General features: G+C 37.6%; 1 protein-coding gene across 2 annotated transcripts in view; it reads left to right on the forward strand.

Annotated features, from left to right (window-relative positions):
- Nucleotides 1-17,037, forward strand: part of STK33 (serine/threonine kinase 33) — an 89,752-nt gene that overhangs the window by 19,621 nt on the left and 53,094 nt on the right. For both annotated transcript variants that reach the window (XM_027115462.1, XM_027115463.1), the window contains 3 exons: nt 9,779-9,854; nt 13,913-14,025; nt 14,472-14,557. In XM_027115462.1, the coding sequence (XP_026971263.1) occupies nt 9,779-9,854; nt 13,913-14,025; nt 14,472-14,557 (275 nt within the window). The remainder of the gene's footprint in view (nt 1-9,778; nt 9,855-13,912; nt 14,026-14,471; nt 14,558-17,037) is intronic.

Consider the following 17,037-nt stretch of genomic DNA (forward strand, 5'->3'; position numbering starts at 1 on the left):
CAAAAGTTGCCTCATGCCCGTTTGCACTCAATCTCATTCCCATCCCAACCCCAGGTAACCACTAGATTGGCTGTTTCTGGACATTTCATATAAATGGGATCATGCAATATGTAGGCTTATACGCCTGGCTTCTTTCACATAGCATGATGTTTTTGAGGTACATCCCTGTTGCAGTCTGTTTCTTTATATTGCTGAACAGTTGTCCGTTGTATGTTGTTTATATATTTATTAGCTGATGGGCATGTGGATTGTTTCCAGTTTGGAGCTATTATGAATAATCCTGCTATGGACATTCGTGTACAAGTTTTTTTTTTTTTTAAGCTTTTTGTAAAATTTATTTACTTTATTTTATTTATTTTTGGCTATGTTGGGTCTTCATTGCTGTGCACAGGCTTTCTCTAGTTGCGGCGAGGGGGGGGCTTCTCTTCATTGCAGTGCGCAGGCTTCTCATTGTGTTGTCTTCTCTTGTTGCAGAGCACGGGCTCTAGGCGTGTGGGCTTCAGTAGTTGTGGCTCACAGACTCAGTAGTTGTGGCTCGCAGGCTCTAGAGAACAGGCTCAGTAGTTGTGGCGCATGGGCTTAGTTGCTCCATGGCATGTGGGATTTTCCCGGACCAGGGCTCGAACCCATGACCCCTGCATTGGCAGGCGGATTCTTAACCACTGCGCCACCAGGGAAGTCCCTCGTGTACAAGTTTCTTTTGTGGACGTGTGGTTTCATTTTCCTTGGGTAACTACCAAGGAGTGAAATTGCTGGGTCATATATTATTTATGTTTATACTTTGTAAGAAACTGCCAAACAATTTTCCAAAGTGGCTCTAATATTTTTCCTTTGCACTAGCAATGTATGAGAGTTCCAGTTTCTTCACATCCTTGCTAACTCTTTATATTACCTATCTTTTTAATTATAGCCATTCTAGTGGTTATGTAGTATCTCACTGTGATTTTTAATTTGCATTACTTTAATGACCAATGATGTTGAGTATCTTTTCATGTACTTATTAGTGATTCATATATCTTCTCTGATGAAATGTCTATTCAAATCTGTACCTATTGAGATGATCATATATTTTTTCTCTTTAAATTTATTAATGAAATAATTACATTAATAGATTTTTAAAATGTTGAACCATCCTTGTACTTTTGGATTAAACCCCACTTGGTTTAATGTACTGCCATATTCAATTTGTCACCACTTTATTTAGGAACTTTGAGTGTAGCTTTCTTTCTTTCAGCTGCCCTTGTCTTTTTTGATGTTAGGGTTATAATATCCTCATTTTAAAAATAAAATATTTTCACTTTTTTTATGCTGATGAACCACTTAAGCAATAGAAATTACCTGTTCATTAATTATTTGATGAAATTTCCCCTTAAAATTTTTTGGTCCTGATACCCTTTGGGGCATAAAGTTTCTATTATTAATTTATATTAGGTTATTCAAGTTTTTCACATCTTCTTGAGTCATTTTGATAATTTATGTTTTTCAGAAAATTTCAAAATATCCAGTGTAACATTTGCAAAAATGAATCCTGTGTTCAGTCACAGAGAAAACTCCTAAAAGTTGGAAACCTTTAAGTCACAATTACTAGTATAATGAAGAAAGCTAGACAGAAAAACCGAAAGACTAGATAAATTAACACACATTCACATGAGCATCAAACACATCCCACCACCTAGAAAATTTAACCCCCCCACCCCCCTGGCAACCACCCATTTGTTCTCTATATCTATGAACCTGTTTCCATTTTGTATTATATTGTTCGTTTGTTTTGTTTTTTAGATTCCACATATAAGTAAGATCATACAGTATTTCTCTTTCTAGCTTATTTCACTTGGCATAATAACCTCAAGAACCATCCATGTTGTTGCAAATGGCAAGATTGAATTTTTTATGGCTGAGTAGTATTCTATTGTATATGTAAACCACATCTTCTTTATCCATTCGTCTATCAGTGGGCACTTAGGTTGCTTCCGTATCTTGGTTATTGTACATAATGCTGCATTGAACATAGGGGTGCAGACATCTTTTCAAATTCTTGGTTTTTTGTTTTCTGGGGGGTTTTTTTCCAGAAAAATACCCAGAAGTGGAATTGCTGGATCGTATGGCAGTTTTATTTTTAACTGTTTGCAGAATCTTCATACTATCTTCCAGAGCGGCTGCACCAATTTCCATTCCTACCAACCAGTGCATGAGGGTTCACTTTTCTCCACATCCTCACCAACGTCTGCTACTTGTTGTCTTTTTGGTGATAGCCATTCTGACAGGTGGGAGGTGGTATCTCATTGTAGCTTTAATTTGCATTTCCCTGGTAGTTAGAGATGTTGAGCACCTTTTCACGTGCCTGTTGGCCCTCTGTATGCCTTCTTTGGAAAATGTCTATTCAGGTCCTCTGCCCATTTTTAAATCGGGTTGTTTGGTTTTTTGATGTTGAGTTGTATGATTCTTGGTATATTTTGGTTATTAACCATTATCAGATATATCATTTGCAAATATCTTTTCCCATTTAGCAGGTGGCCTTTTCACTTTGTTGATAGTTTCCTTCTCTGTGCAAAAGCTTTTTAATTTGTTGTAGTCTGATTTGCTTATTTTTGCTTTTGTTTCCCTTGCCTGAGGAGACACATCCAAAAAATATTACTAAGACCTGTGTCAAAGAGCGTACTGCCTATGTTTTCTTCTAGAGGGTTTATGGTTTCAGGTCTTACATTTAAGTCTTTTATCAATTTTGAGATTATTTAAATTGAATATGGTATGAGAAACTAGTCCATTTTGAGTCTTTTCCATGCAGCTGTCCAGTTTTCCCAACATCATTTATTGAAGAGGCTGTCATTTCTCCACTGTATATTCTCGCCTCCTTTGTCATAGATTAATTGACCATATAAGTGTGGGTTCATTTCTGGCTCTCTGTTGTGCTCCATTGATCTATGTGTCTATTTTTGTGCCAGTACCATACTGTTTTGATTACTGTCACTTTGTATTATAGTTTGAAATTGAGCAGCATGGTATCTCCAGCTCTGTTCTTTCTCAATATTATTTTGGCTATTCAGGAGGGTCTTTTGTGTTTCCATACAAATTTTAGAATTATTTGTTCTAGTCTGTGAAAAATACCATTGTTATTTTGATAGGGATTGCACTGAATCTCTAGATTGCCTTGAGCAGTATGGTCATTTAAATAATATTAATTCTTCCAGTCCATGAGCATGGTATATCTTTCCATTTGTGTCATCTTCAATTTCTTTCATCATTGTCTTGTAGTTTTCTGAGCACAGGTCTTTTACCTCTTTAGTTAGATTTATTCCTAGGTATTTTATTCTTTTTGATGCAATTGTAAATGAGATTGTTGTCTTTTTTTTTAATTGACATATAGTTGATTTACAGTGTTGTGTTAATTTCTGCTGTACATCAAAGTGATTCAATTATACATATGTTTACATTCTTTTTTATATTGTTTCCTTTATAGTTTACCATGGGATATTGAATATAGTTCCCTGTGCTATGCAGTAGGACCTTGTTGTTTATTCATTCTATATATAATAGTTTGCATCTGCTAACCCCAAGCTCCCAATCCACCCCTCCCCTACTCCCCTTCCCTCTTGGAAACCACAAGTCTCTTCTCTATGTCTGTGAGTCTGTTTCTGTTTTGTAGATAGGTTCATTTGTGTCATACTTTAGATTCCACATATAGGTGATATCCTATGGTATTTGTCTTTCTCTTTCTGACTTACTTCACTTAGTATGATAGTCTCTAAGTCCATCCATATTGCTGCAAATAGCATTATTTCATTCTTTTTTTTACTGCTGCAAAGTATTCCATTGTATATATGTATGACATCTTCTTTATGTATTCATCTGTCAATGGACATTAAGTTGTTTCCATGTCTTTGCTATTGTGAATAGTGCTAGTATGAACATAGGGGTGTATGTAGCCTTTTGAATTAGAGTTTTGTCCAGATATATGCCTGGCAGTAGGATTGCTGGATCATATGGCAGCTCTATTTTTAGTTTTTTGAGAAACCTACATACTGTTTTCCATAGTGGCTGCACCAATTTACATTCCCATTAACAGTGTAGGAGGGTTCCTTTTTCTCCACACCCTCTCCAGCATTTGTTATTTGTATTTGTAGACTTTTTAATGATGGTCATTCTGACCTGTGTGAAGTGGTACCTCATTGTAGTTTTGATTTGCATTTCTCTAATAATCAGCAATGTTGAGCATCTTTTCATGTGCCTGTTGGCCGTCTGTCTCTCTTCTTTGGAGAAATGTCTATTTAGGTCTTCTGTCCATTTTTTTATTGGGTTGTTTGTTTTTTCGTTGTTGTGTTGTATGAGCTGTTTGTATATTTTGGAAATTAAGCCCTTGTTGGTCGCATCATTTGCAAATATTTTCTCCCAGTCTGTAGGTTATCTTTTCATTTTGTTTATGGTTTCCTTTGCTGTACAGAAGCTTGTAAGTTTGATTAGGTCCCATTTGTTTATTTTTGCTTTTATTTCTATTGCCTTGGCAGACTGACTTAAGAACAGTTTGGTATGATTTATGTTAGGGAATGTCTTGCCTATGTTCTCTTCAAGGAGTTTTATGGTATCATGTCTTATATTTGAGTCTTTAAGCCATTTTGAGTTTATTTTTTGTGTATGTTGAGAGGGTGTGTTCTAACTTCGTTGGTTTACATGTGGCTGTCCAACTTTCCCAACACCACTTGTTGAAGAGACTGTCTTCTTTCCATTGTACATTCTTACCTCCTTTGTCAAAGATTAATTGACTTTAGGTGTGTAGGTTTATTTCTGGGCTCACTATTCTGTTCCATTGATCCATATGTGGGATTGTTTTCTTAATTTCTCTTTCTGATAATTTGTTGTTAGTGTATAGCAATGCAATAAATATCTAAATATTAATTCTGTATCCTGCAACTTTACTGAATTCATTTATTCTAATAGTTCTTTGTTGTCATTTTTAGGATTTTCTGTATACAGTATCATGTCATCTGCAAACAGTGACAGTTTTACTTCTTGTTTTCCAATTTGTATTCCTTTTATTTCTTTTTCTTCTCTGACTAATGTGGCTAGGACTTCCAATACTATATTGAATAAAAGTGGTGAGAGTGGACATCCTTGTCTTGTTCCTGCTCTTAGAGGATATGCTTTCAGCTTTTTACCATTGAGTATGATGTTCACTGTGGGTTTGCCATTACGGCCTTCATTATATTGAGGTATGTTCCCTCATACCCACTTTCTGGAGAGTTTTTGTCATAAATGGATGTTGAATTTTGTCAAAAGCTTTTTCTGCATCTATTAGGATGATCATATGATTTTTACCCTTCAATTTGTTAATGTGGTGTATCACATTGATTGATTTGAAGATATTGAACCATCCTGAGTTCCTGGACTAAATATCGCTTACTCATGGTATATGATTCTTTTAATGTATTATTGAATTTGGTTTGCTAAGATTTTTTTGAGGATTTTTTACATCTGGTTCATCAGTGATATTGGCCTATAATTTTCTTTTTTGTGGTATCTTTACCTGGTTTTGATAGCAGGCTGACACTGGCCTTGTAGAATAAGTTTGGAAATCCTCCTTCCTCTTCAGCTTTTTGGAATAGCTTGATAGGGATAGGTGTTAATTCTTCTTAAGTGTTTTATAGAATTTACCTGTGAAGCTATCTGGTCTTGGACTTTTGTTTGTTGGGAGTTTTTAAATTACTGATCCAATTTTATTACTGGTAATTGGTCTCTTCATATTTTCTATTTCTTCCTGATTCAGTCTTGGGAGAGTATACATTTCAAGGAATTTATCTGTTCCTTCTAAATTGTCCATTTGATTGTTATATAATTGTTCATAGTAATCTCTTACGATACTTTGTATTTCTGTGGTGTTGGTTTTAACTTCTCTTTCATTCTGATTTTATTTGTGTCTTCTATCTTGTTTCTTGGTGAGTCTTGCTAAAGGTTTATCAATTTTATCTTTTTGAAGAACTAGCTCTTAGTTTCATTGTTCTTTTCTATATCTTTTTAGTCTCTATTTCTATTATTTCCGATCTGATCTTTATTTTTTCTTCCTTCTACTAATTTTGGGTTTTGTTTGTTCTTCTTTTTCTAGTTCCTTTAAGGGTAAGGCTAGATTGTTTATTTGAGGTTTTTCTTGTTTCCCGAGGTAAGGCTTGTGTCTCCATAAACTTCCCTCTTAGAACTACTTTTGCTGTGTCCCACAGATTTTAGATCATTGTATTCCCATTTTTATTTCTGTTTAGGTATTTTTGATTTCCGCTTTGACTTATTCAATGGCCCACTGGTTGTTTAGTAGTATATTATTTAAACTTCATGTGTTTGTGCTTTTTGCAGTTTTTTTTTTTTTCATTTTGCCCAATTCTCTGTGTCTATTTCTATGTATTAGGTATGTTGGTTGCGTTTTCTGATCTTGGAGAAGTGGCCTTATATAGATGTCCTGTGGGGCCCAACAGCATGCTCCTCTCTGGTCACTGGAGCTATATGTTCTTGGGGCAACTCCTATGTGGGCTGCATGCACCCTTCTGCTGTGGTAGGGCTGACTACTGTGAGCACACTGGTAGGTGGGACTGGCCCCCAGCCTGGTTGGCTTTGAGGCTGTGTCATGTCCAGTGGCTCTGGGCCTGCTAGAAGGTGGGGTAGGCTTACTGCAGGGTTAACTGCATGGGGCTGCTGCTGGCCTGCTGGTGGGCAAGACTGGGTTCCCACATGGCGTCTGAATGGTATGGGGGGCTTAGTGCTGGTGTAAGTCTGCTGGTGGGCGGGCCAGGTCTTAGCATCTGCCTACCGGGGGTGTGGGGCTGGTGTGTGCCTGCTGGTGGGTGGGGCAGGTCCTGGCGCTAATAAGCTAGGGGGAGGCATCCAAAATGGTGCTTACCAGCACCAGTGTCCACGTGTTACAATGAACTCCCCAAAAGGGCTGCTGCCAGTCAGCAGGGGGAGTCCTAGTTGCTCCCTCCCTCTCTGGGAGGTTTTCCAAGATCAGCAAGTGGGTCTGACTCATTTTCAAAGTACTGCCTCTGAGCTGGGATTCAGAGTGGATGAGATTTTGTGTGCACCCTTGAAGAGTGGAGTCTCTTGTTTGCTGTAGCGCTCCAGCTCTCCCAGACATAAGCCCTGCTGGTTTTCAGAGGGAGACGTTCTGGGGGCTTTGTATTCCTGGTGCAAGACCCCCTGGGCTGGGGAGCCCACTGTGGGACCAAGAGCCCTCACTCCCTGGGAAGGACCTCAAGACCGTGACATTCCTCCTGTCTGTGGCTCGCCGATCTGAGAGCGTAGGTCCTAACTCTACTGTGTCTGCGCCCCTCCTATCCATCTTCTTGTAGTTCCTACTTATGTCTTTAGTTGTGGAAATTGTTTTCTGCTGGTTTTCAGGTCATTCCTATAGACAGTCGCTCTGTAAGTGGTGGTAATTTTGGTGTGTCTGTGGAAGTTCACGGTCTTCCTGCTTTGCCATCTCGGCCGCCTAGTCAATACTGTTAATTTAATCGTGCTTGCTTCCTCTGATGATTTCTAAGAGAGTTATTAAAGTCACTCACCAGCGCAGGGCTTTGATAGATTCTTTTTGTACTTTGAGTAGATTTCTTTAAAATATACTTTATTGAAACATAATTTACATATAATATAATGCACAGATTTTAAGTGTAAAGTTTAGTGAGTTTTGACAAATACATATACTTGTACAATTACCACCCCAGTGAATATGTAGAACATTTCCATCACCCCAGGAATTTCCTTTGTGTCCCTCCCAGTCGATTCCTCACCCAGACCCCAGCAACCACTGATGATTTCCATTACCTTAGTTTAGTTTTGCTTGTCTAGAATTTATATAAATTGAATCATAAGTATATATTCTTTTGTGTCTGTCTTCTTCTGTTCCATGTAATGATTTTGAGACTTACCCGTGTTGTTATATCAGTAGTTTATTCATTTTTATGGCTGAGCAGTATACCTAGTTCATTGTTTCTTTGTCTGCTTGATGCATAAAGCTTCTAAATTGTTTTATCTTATTTGGGAAGAGGCTACTTTAGATTCTGTTCATATCCTCCTGTTGGCAAAAGACATCTGGTCTGTAGTTACATGGGGAAAATATATCCAAGCACCCTGAGTTTTATGCCTGCTTATTAGTTGTCTGCACTGTGAGACAAGTGAGAGAACAAGAGAGAAGGCAGATGGTTTGTGGAGCTTTGCTGACTTCCTAAATGGCTTCTTGGCCCAGCCAGTCTGGCCTTTGCCTCCCTGTGAGAGCTGTGATGACAGTGCAAGTAGAGATGCCCCTGATAATTAAGGTGACTCCGAAAGAGGGAGTGAGGGCTCCAAATTCCGGGCCCCTGCTGCGTGATGCACCTACATGGAGGTCTGTCAGGGAATCGGATCACGGAATCTGCCCTTGTCGTAGACATGCAGCCATAGAGCAACTTGAGCTTTAATGATTCCATATTTTAAAAGTTTAAGTAGAGTTAAAGAATACAAGTAATTGCTTAAAGGAAAATATTAATTTTAATTTTCAGTGATTTAGAGAAGAATTATTCAATTTGTTAATTATCTACAGTTGAGCCTGTTCTCTTTCTTCTGTTTACCTTTTAACTCCTTTGTTGTTGCTTTTTAGTTCCTTTAACAATAGGCAGAGGAAATGAAATTTCATTTGCTTTCAGTAGTTATAAAAGCTGTGTGTATGTTGGGGGGGTGATTGAAACTGTTTTCTAAAGTAAAAACACCTTTTACATGGGAGGCGCTGTGTAACAGTGTTGCTTTAGGTGAGTCGCTTCATATGTGTACCTGAACCTTAATTTCCTCGCTGGCAAAGTAAGTCATGGCTACATACCCGTCTCACATGATTCTTAACATAATTTACACAAATAACATCATCTATACAAAAGTGCTTTGTCAATTTTAAAGTTCTATTCAAACACACGCAGTTGACCCTTGAACGACGCAGGGGTGAATCCACGTATAACTTACAGTCGGCCCTGTGTGGTGCTACCTAGCTGTAGAAGTATAATAGACATAGTCCTGGAATATCATATGTGACTTTTTAGAAAGCCAGCCATTATAAAAAACCTAATCATTAAAAAATGTGCTACCTCAAAGTAAAAAAAAAGTTCTACTTTGAGAAGATTGTTTAAAGGAACCCTATTGTGGACACATTGTAAGTAAGTAGCCCAGAGTTGGGGAGTCAGGAGTGCCTGCATCCTAGTCATCATCCTGGGCCTAATTGGCTTTTTGATGAAGTTATGTTATAGGAGCTCTCTGTCTTAGTTTTCTCATTTAGAAAATGTGGAAGATAATTCATACTGCCATAGGAGTGCTATGATGTTATTATTACTACTGTTATTTTACTGAAGTGATTTATAACCGTTTATCTTAGTTTCTCTGTAAATCCAGATTTCTACCTATTGGGCTTGTTTTAAATTGTATCTACTTAAGGTATGTTTTCAGTTCTGTTTTTGGCAAAGAACTGAGATATTGTTGTCTTCTACTATAACTACACAATCTTTGCAAAATCATTTCTTAACAATTTGAAAGAGATGAAGAGTTGTACATCTAGCTATACAGTGTGTGCCATTGTTCCATCAGAAGCTAAATAGCAGGGGTGAGGATACAGCGACGTCAGTTGTTAAGCCTATACATTATTCACTTAACATCTGCTGTTGGTTCTCTTTTTCCCTGTGGGGGAATAAATTACAGCACATCAGCACATTTTTCATGCTTTGTGTTTAAGCATTTAAAAGTCATTTATTGTATTATTAATATTATTTCATTTCTGCTTATTTGGCAGCCCCTGAAGTTATCAATGCCCACGACTATAGCCAGCAGTGTGACATTTGGAGCATAGGTGTCATAATGTACATTTTGTAAGTACCCTGCTAAATGTACAACTTAAAATGAATGGATGATCCCTAACAGTAGAATTACATAGACTTTAAATTAAAACTAAACAATATAGTTTTAAGAAAGCGACTAAAGAAACAGTTGGGAAGTCATTCTAAAAGGTGTCTTATTAGTTGTCAGGTACATCCATTAGGTATTTTTTTAATACAATCAATTTATAACTTTCAGCTTTTCTTTTCATTGATCTATAAATGCTACAATGCACTGTATGATCTGAGCCACATGAAAAACTTGCCTCAGCACCTCCCTGATCCTTTGCTACAAAACAAAAGCTTCTTTGTATTTTCTCAAGAGATTCACTTATAGAGCATCAGGTAGAGGGAGGTCCTGGGACCTGGCACGAGAGCCACCTGATGGACAGGGCACGTGTGAGGAGCGGGCAGTAACCAGATAAAGGTTCAGCCCAGGGTCCAGAGAGTATTCTGTTGTTTCTACTTCTCTTCATGCTACTGAAAATGTTGGCCTTTCTTGCTCTCTCTTCTGTCTCACTCTCAAGATTCAGTCAAACCCCATGGCCTGTATTTTTCCTTTGAAGTGTCCTCACCTATTATTTCATTTCTCTTCACTTGTATCATTTCTCCTTACAATCCCTTTCTAGAAGATTACAGTGTCTTTCTGTCGGTTCTCCTGCCTCTGGTTCATCCTTCACACAGTTGTCAGAGTTGTCTTTCTAAATCACAAATCTGATTGTACTACTTTCCTGATTAACAACCTCTGGTAATTCTCCCTTGCTGTAGAAAAATCTCAGAGCATCCCCGCATGGCGTAACACAAAGCTTCCACTGCCTGGCTCCAGAGTGCCTTTCTAATCTTGGTCTGCATATGTGTTCCCATTCACTTACCCTGTGCTGGTGGACACTCTAGGCCACTCCTTATGACTCAGGCACCCTGTATTGCATGCTTCTGGGTCTTTGCTCATGCAGTTCATTCTGCCTAGATGTTCTTTTTTCTTCTCTACTAACCTCTTTCCTGGGTGTGTCCAGCTCACACAGTAAAGACTTCTATTTCCCTAAGTCCTACTCGACCCCAGCAGTTACTACATTCATTATGTGTATACTTTTTGGAATTTAAGGCAGTAGACGAAGATGCATGTAAAACAGTAATGTAGAAAGAAAAACAAAATAATAAGCATATTTAATCAGGAAAGTTTGCACATGTGTAAATATGATAGAATAAATTGTTCACTTTTCTGTGTTCTCATTGCACTTTTAAAAGCTAGATTATAATGGAATATAATTATTGTATCATGTGTATTGTACCTGTTTTTCTTACTCTAAATTCCATGAAGTACAGAGATACGATTCATCTTTGCATCCCTGGTATCTGGTACAATAGTAGACATGTAGTCAGTGCTCAATATTTGTTTGTTAAATTGAATTAAAGTGAATTGTCTAAGAGATGTTCTGCAAAGTTAGTGGTCACTGTTCTGCCTGTTGGTGAATATGAACATTTTTATGTTGATGCAACATGAGTTTTATGGTCATATTGAAGATTTCACTGTGCACTACCTCTTCCAGATCGTTTCTAAATATTGACATCACAGTAGTTATATTTTCACAGTCCTGTGAAATGGAATACACGGGCAGTAGAAATTGGATGTTGTGATCGTAGTTGTAACTCAGATAGCTGACATATCACTGCTTAGATTGCATAAAGTATAAATGTATTCACAAAGTTTTTGATCATTGTTCTGTGCTGATTAGAATCATATTAAAATTCTGAGCCTTAGTTTTAAATTAAAAATACAACTATTTAAAATTAGTGTTTTATACTCTCACGACTTTCTGGACAACACAAGTCAAACATAATACATGTGAACTCTTATTACACCATTCATGTGGTATTTGCTGCCTTCTTAGTTTGAATTTGGTGTTAAGGGAAGTGATAGTGTATTACATACCTTAAATTTTTTTCTCCTACTTAAAGATGTAATTTTAATTTTTCTGCTTCTGAGTGTGACTGCGTATCATAATGATGACATATTTTTTTCTTTACAGTAGACTCTTGCTTAGCTAATCAGTGCCTATTCATTAATCTGCCTGAGCCCAGTGGTCTTACAGATAATTTCCTTCAACAAGGGCGCAAACATATTACCTTCTCCAGGGGGGTTATTTTCTTGTTTATCAGTTACCCCTGTTGCATTGCTACTTAATTGGACAATGATAACATACTTTCTCAAGGTGAAATTGACATAAATACTCTTTATGGGCACTATCTTTTGCTGTTTTGATTCCTATGAAGCAAAATAATCGGAAGGCTTTAAGAGGCATTTTTCACGTCTTGGATTCCCTTTTCTGGATGTGCAGAAAATTGCTGTCATAAAATTTCATACGCTGCTGATTGACCAACCATTAGATACATTTTGTGTGAATAAAATTGTAAAGGACAGAAAAAAGTGGAATTTTTAAAAGGTAGCCCTTGAGCTATATAGTTGCATGCTAGTCAGGCAGTGTGGGAGCAGCTAAGAAATTGGTGAATGTGCATATCACTGGTTGTTAACAGACTCAATGAGCCAGGCTTTTGCTGGCCTGTACTTGCTATAATAGATTGTAATTGTCCATAAGACCATTTTTGGGGGCTTTTTTTTTATTGCATTTTAAAACTAAACAGTAGTAAGGCAAGTAAGATCAGAGAGAGGAGGGTCAGAATGAGCTGGAGAAATAAAAAGTATTAAAATGAGAGTTTGCAGAACAATTTAATAAATATTTATCACTTAACAAGAACCTATTGGTAAATGAAAAGCTGTGTTATCCAGCCTAGTTTGATAAATTACTAGAATGAGAACAGCTCTCCCCCTTCCCCCCCCCAGAAAATCATTGTCATGTAAGATATTTACCAAATTTAGACTTATTCAAAAAATATTCGTGGGAAAGGTTTTTAAAGAACTTTAAGAAGAATATGACTAAAAACAAAAATCAGTAAAAATCTGTTAAGAGACCTGGAGATCATTATACATTATACTTATGTACATAATAGACCAGCATTTGGGAAGTGTAATGGAATTCTGCCGTTTTACTGTTTCCATAATAAAGTGGAAAAGTATAATGCTGAGAGTTGAAGAATAGACATACAGAGTTAGAGTTGCCTCTGTGATGAGTCCAGGTCCAACTTCTCTCTGGTTGTCATTGGGAAAATCTGGTTGTTGTCTACAGGGTTGCCCTCAGATGTTGGGGTTGATGATAAAGATGATGGCTAACGTTTGCAACTTTTAAGCATGTTCTTGTAGTTTTGGACTAGATCACCTATTGAAGCATAGGCTTGCCATGCTCTTTGTAAAGTATAGCACGGTGCTTCCTTTAAAAGAGTCTAAAGACTCATAGTCCCCGTACTACAGAATCTACAAATAAGCCCATGTCTACTGTATACACATGGCTTTACTGATATTGGTTGTTACATACACTCAGCTTTCACCCTTCCAGACTGATTTTCCTCATTCAGATTTTCTTCATTTTATGTATCATTTTTGAAGAGTTGTGGCCATTTTAATGGATTTTTGGTTTTGACTCAGAGCCTGTAGACCCCAGGGTCATTCTTACTATCACTAACATTCGTGTAGCATTTTACCACAGGTAAAACTCTTACATGGTCATTAGAGTCTGATAACTCTCGTTAGACTCTGATAACTCTGTATATCTTTCTGTAAGTCCAATGTGAATTATGTACCTTAAGGTGTTACCTTACCTTTGCTCACGTTGAAGTGTTTCTCCTCTATCATCCACCACTATTACTGTGCACTTAAACTCACACACCTTTCTGTATTTTAACCCTTTAGTGTTTCCCCACCTGGAAGAGCTTTGGGTCATTTGCAAATGTGGAAGTTCCAATGTATACAAGAGCCTAGCACAGATCTTGCAAAAGCCCTTCGCTTCCATTTCTACATCCAGAGAAGTTCCCACCTCTTTCTCTCCTTTATTTAAATATGAAGCACCACTACTTCCAAGTCCTGTGGAAACTTAATTTTTAATAGCCTCATTCTGATTATTTTTTAAAAAATCTTAACAAAACAACTGTCTTTGTTGTAGATTATGTGGAGAAGCACCCTTTATGGCAAGCTCAGAAGAGAAGCTTTTTGAGTTAATAAGAAAGGGAGAACTACATTTTAAAGGTTCAGTCTGGGATTCCATAAGTGATTCTGGTAAGTATAGATTTGTTATTATTTACTAAAGCAAGTATACATAATATAAGAAAGGCAGCCAGTAACTCAGATACTTTAGATCTCTGGTTAGTCATTAAATTTACTTGTAGAAATACACTATTTACTTGTGGTAATAGTGATATCTTCACTGTGCTTGTTATAGTTGAAACTTTCAGCAAAAACAGAAAATGCATAATAAAAATTGAAGAGGAAATTTGCTGATCATCTAGCTAATTTTTTACTATAGACCATAAACCAGGTAATCCAGGCAATAAAACCTCACTGTAGGCCTTAAACTTTAAGCCATTGGTACTGATGATACTTATTTTATAACTGAGAAGTTTCCTTCATATCATACAGACCTAATCCTAAATAAACTGGAAAATGTGTGGTACTAATTATAGTTGAGATAAATAAGACTTTCAGGATTTTTCCCTTATTTGCAGCTAAAAGTGTTTTGAAACAACTTATGAAAGTAGATCCTGCTCATAGAATCACAGCTAAGGAACTACTAGATAACCAGTGGTTAACGGTAAGTTACAGTATTACTTCTTTTTTTTCTTTTTGGCATGCCGTCATTGCTTATTTCTTCTCATCTGGCCTTGTAGTTTATATATAGTCTTCTTAAAACAGTCATTTAGTTTCATCTTCTGACAAGTTAAAAAAATTATTGAGTGTTGCCACATTTCTGAAATGGGTATTTTCAAACTGTTAAAATTACTACCACTGTTGTTTATATACGTTTATAGAGGTTTAAATGAATTTTTCTTTTGTATCAAATCCAGTAAAATAGAGCTGAGAAATGTCCATTATTAAAGCTGTGGAATATTGAAGCAGTCTGTATAGTTTAGTGATGTAAAGCACTGGAACCATCTACTTCTCTTTCAACTCTTTGGATGCAAGGAATCTTCAGGGATTCAGAAAAGCCAAGGTCTTCTAACAGTGTCTGTTGCCTGGCTTGAAATCTTGAGTAATTATTCATTTACATATTGCTTTCCCCCATTGGACTAATGCCTTGAGCAGTGACCCTATGTCTTTTTTTTTTTTTTGCGGTACACGGGCCTCTCACTGTTGTGGCCTCTCTCCCGTTGCGGAGCACAGGCTCCGGACGCGCAGGCTCAGCGGCCATGGCTCACGGGCCCAGCTGCTCCGCGGCCTGTGGGATCTTCCCAGACCGGGGCACGAACGGGTGTCCCCTGCATCGGCAGGCGGACTCTCAACCACTGCGCCACCAGGGAAGCCCTTGTGACCCTATGTCTTACTGGTCTTTGTATCCCTGTACCCAGAACATTACCTGGTCACAACAGGAACTTTGGAAGAGGATGCTACTACCTCTCAGTATTTATTTTCTCTTTCTTCTGTGGAAATGAGGATCCTGGCTTTTAGCTGGTAACATTGCTATCTTGTCTTCTTTGCTAGTTCTTCCCCATCGTTGCTAGTTATGGTGCTGGTCAATGAGATCTAAGTGGAGGTAGGAGCAATTTCTGGGAAGTGTCCTTAAATGGAGGGGGTATGGCCTTCCTCACATCCATCTTCTTCCCTAGTGACTGAAATGCAGCTGTGATGGGTGGAGTTTAAGTAGCCATATTAGATCATAGAGTGGAATTTATAAACGGGATAGCAGAGCAACAAGATGCAAGGAACCAGGGCTCTTAGCATATAGAGCTGCTATGCCAGCCCTTGATTGCCTACCTCCAGACGTTTTTACATGAGCAGGAGACAAATGTCTGTCATCTTTGAGATACTGTGAAATATGCAGTTAAACCTAATACCAATTAATACAATAATAAATAATTGCTGGATGAGTAGATGATTCAGTAAATGAATATCTGTAGGTATGTCAGAAAATGTCTGAGAATGGAAATTAGAGATTGTCTTAGAGACATAGGAATATTGCTAAGTAATATTTATCTATGCAGAAAGTTATTTTACATCTATGACTTGCTAGACACTGTGTTAGGTACTGCAAATACATGATATGCTTATAATGCAGTAGTAATGTTGAGAGATGATGGTGGCTTGGACAGGGTGGTAGCAATAGAGTTGAAGAGAAATAAATGTAATATATTTTTTAGGTATATTTGATAGGGCTTGGTGATGGATCAGATAAGAGATAAGGATAAGGGAGGTATCAGGATGATTTTTAGATTTTGCTTTAACAGCTGGTTGGATGGTAGTGCCATTTGCTGAGATGTGGAAGACTGTAGGAGAAATAGATTTTTTTTTTCTGGGGGAAGAGTGGTGAGTCAAGAGTTCCATATGAGACATGCTAAATTTGAGATGCCTATGTAGCATTCAAGTGGAGATTTCAAATAGATCATTGAATGTATGAGCCTGGAACTCGAGAATAATGAGCTGGAGATATAAATCTGTGAATCCTGAGTATATAGATGCCATGTAAAGCCATTGGGCTGAAGAGATAAGCTAGGAAGAAAATACAGATAGAAAGGACAAGAGGCCTTAGCACCCTGCCTTAAACACTACAACATTTAGAAGAGGAGAAGCTAGCAGTGGAGGCTGAAAAGGAATAGCTGATGAGGAAGAAGGAAAGTCAGGAGGGTGGTACCAAGGAAATTAAGTGAGAAGAGTGTTTGAGAAAGCAGGAGGTAAACGCTGCCGAGGGGGTAAACGCTGCCGAGGGGTCAAGATGAGAATGAGTTTTCATTAGAATGGCCAACAGAGGGGTTGATGGTGACCCTGAGGCCTAGATAGGTTTAGATACCATAAATTTATAGTGATAGCATTCTGATTTTCTTTTGGCAATTTCTAATCATTTTTTTTGAATAACATTTTCTTTAAGGACTAAAGAAATTGTCTTCACTCAAAAATGGTTTATATCTGCCCTCTTCTGTGAATGTGTTGAACTCTCAAATGATTCTGTGCAATAAGTATTTCTGGCCTAAAGTAATTGTGCAAATGAGTTAGCAGCTAGATCATTGCAAAACTACTGAGTAGATTTGCAGTACAGCAAAATAAAAACTGTAAAACAGATGGTATGCTTTAGAAATCTAT

Source organism: Aethalodelphis obliquidens, unplaced genomic scaffold (genome assembly GCF_003676395.1).
Source record: "Aethalodelphis obliquidens isolate GAN/ISIS:26980383/991018 unplaced genomic scaffold, ASM367639v1 scaffold14, whole genome shotgun sequence".
NCBI lineage: Eukaryota > Metazoa > Chordata > Mammalia > Artiodactyla > Delphinidae > Aethalodelphis > Aethalodelphis obliquidens.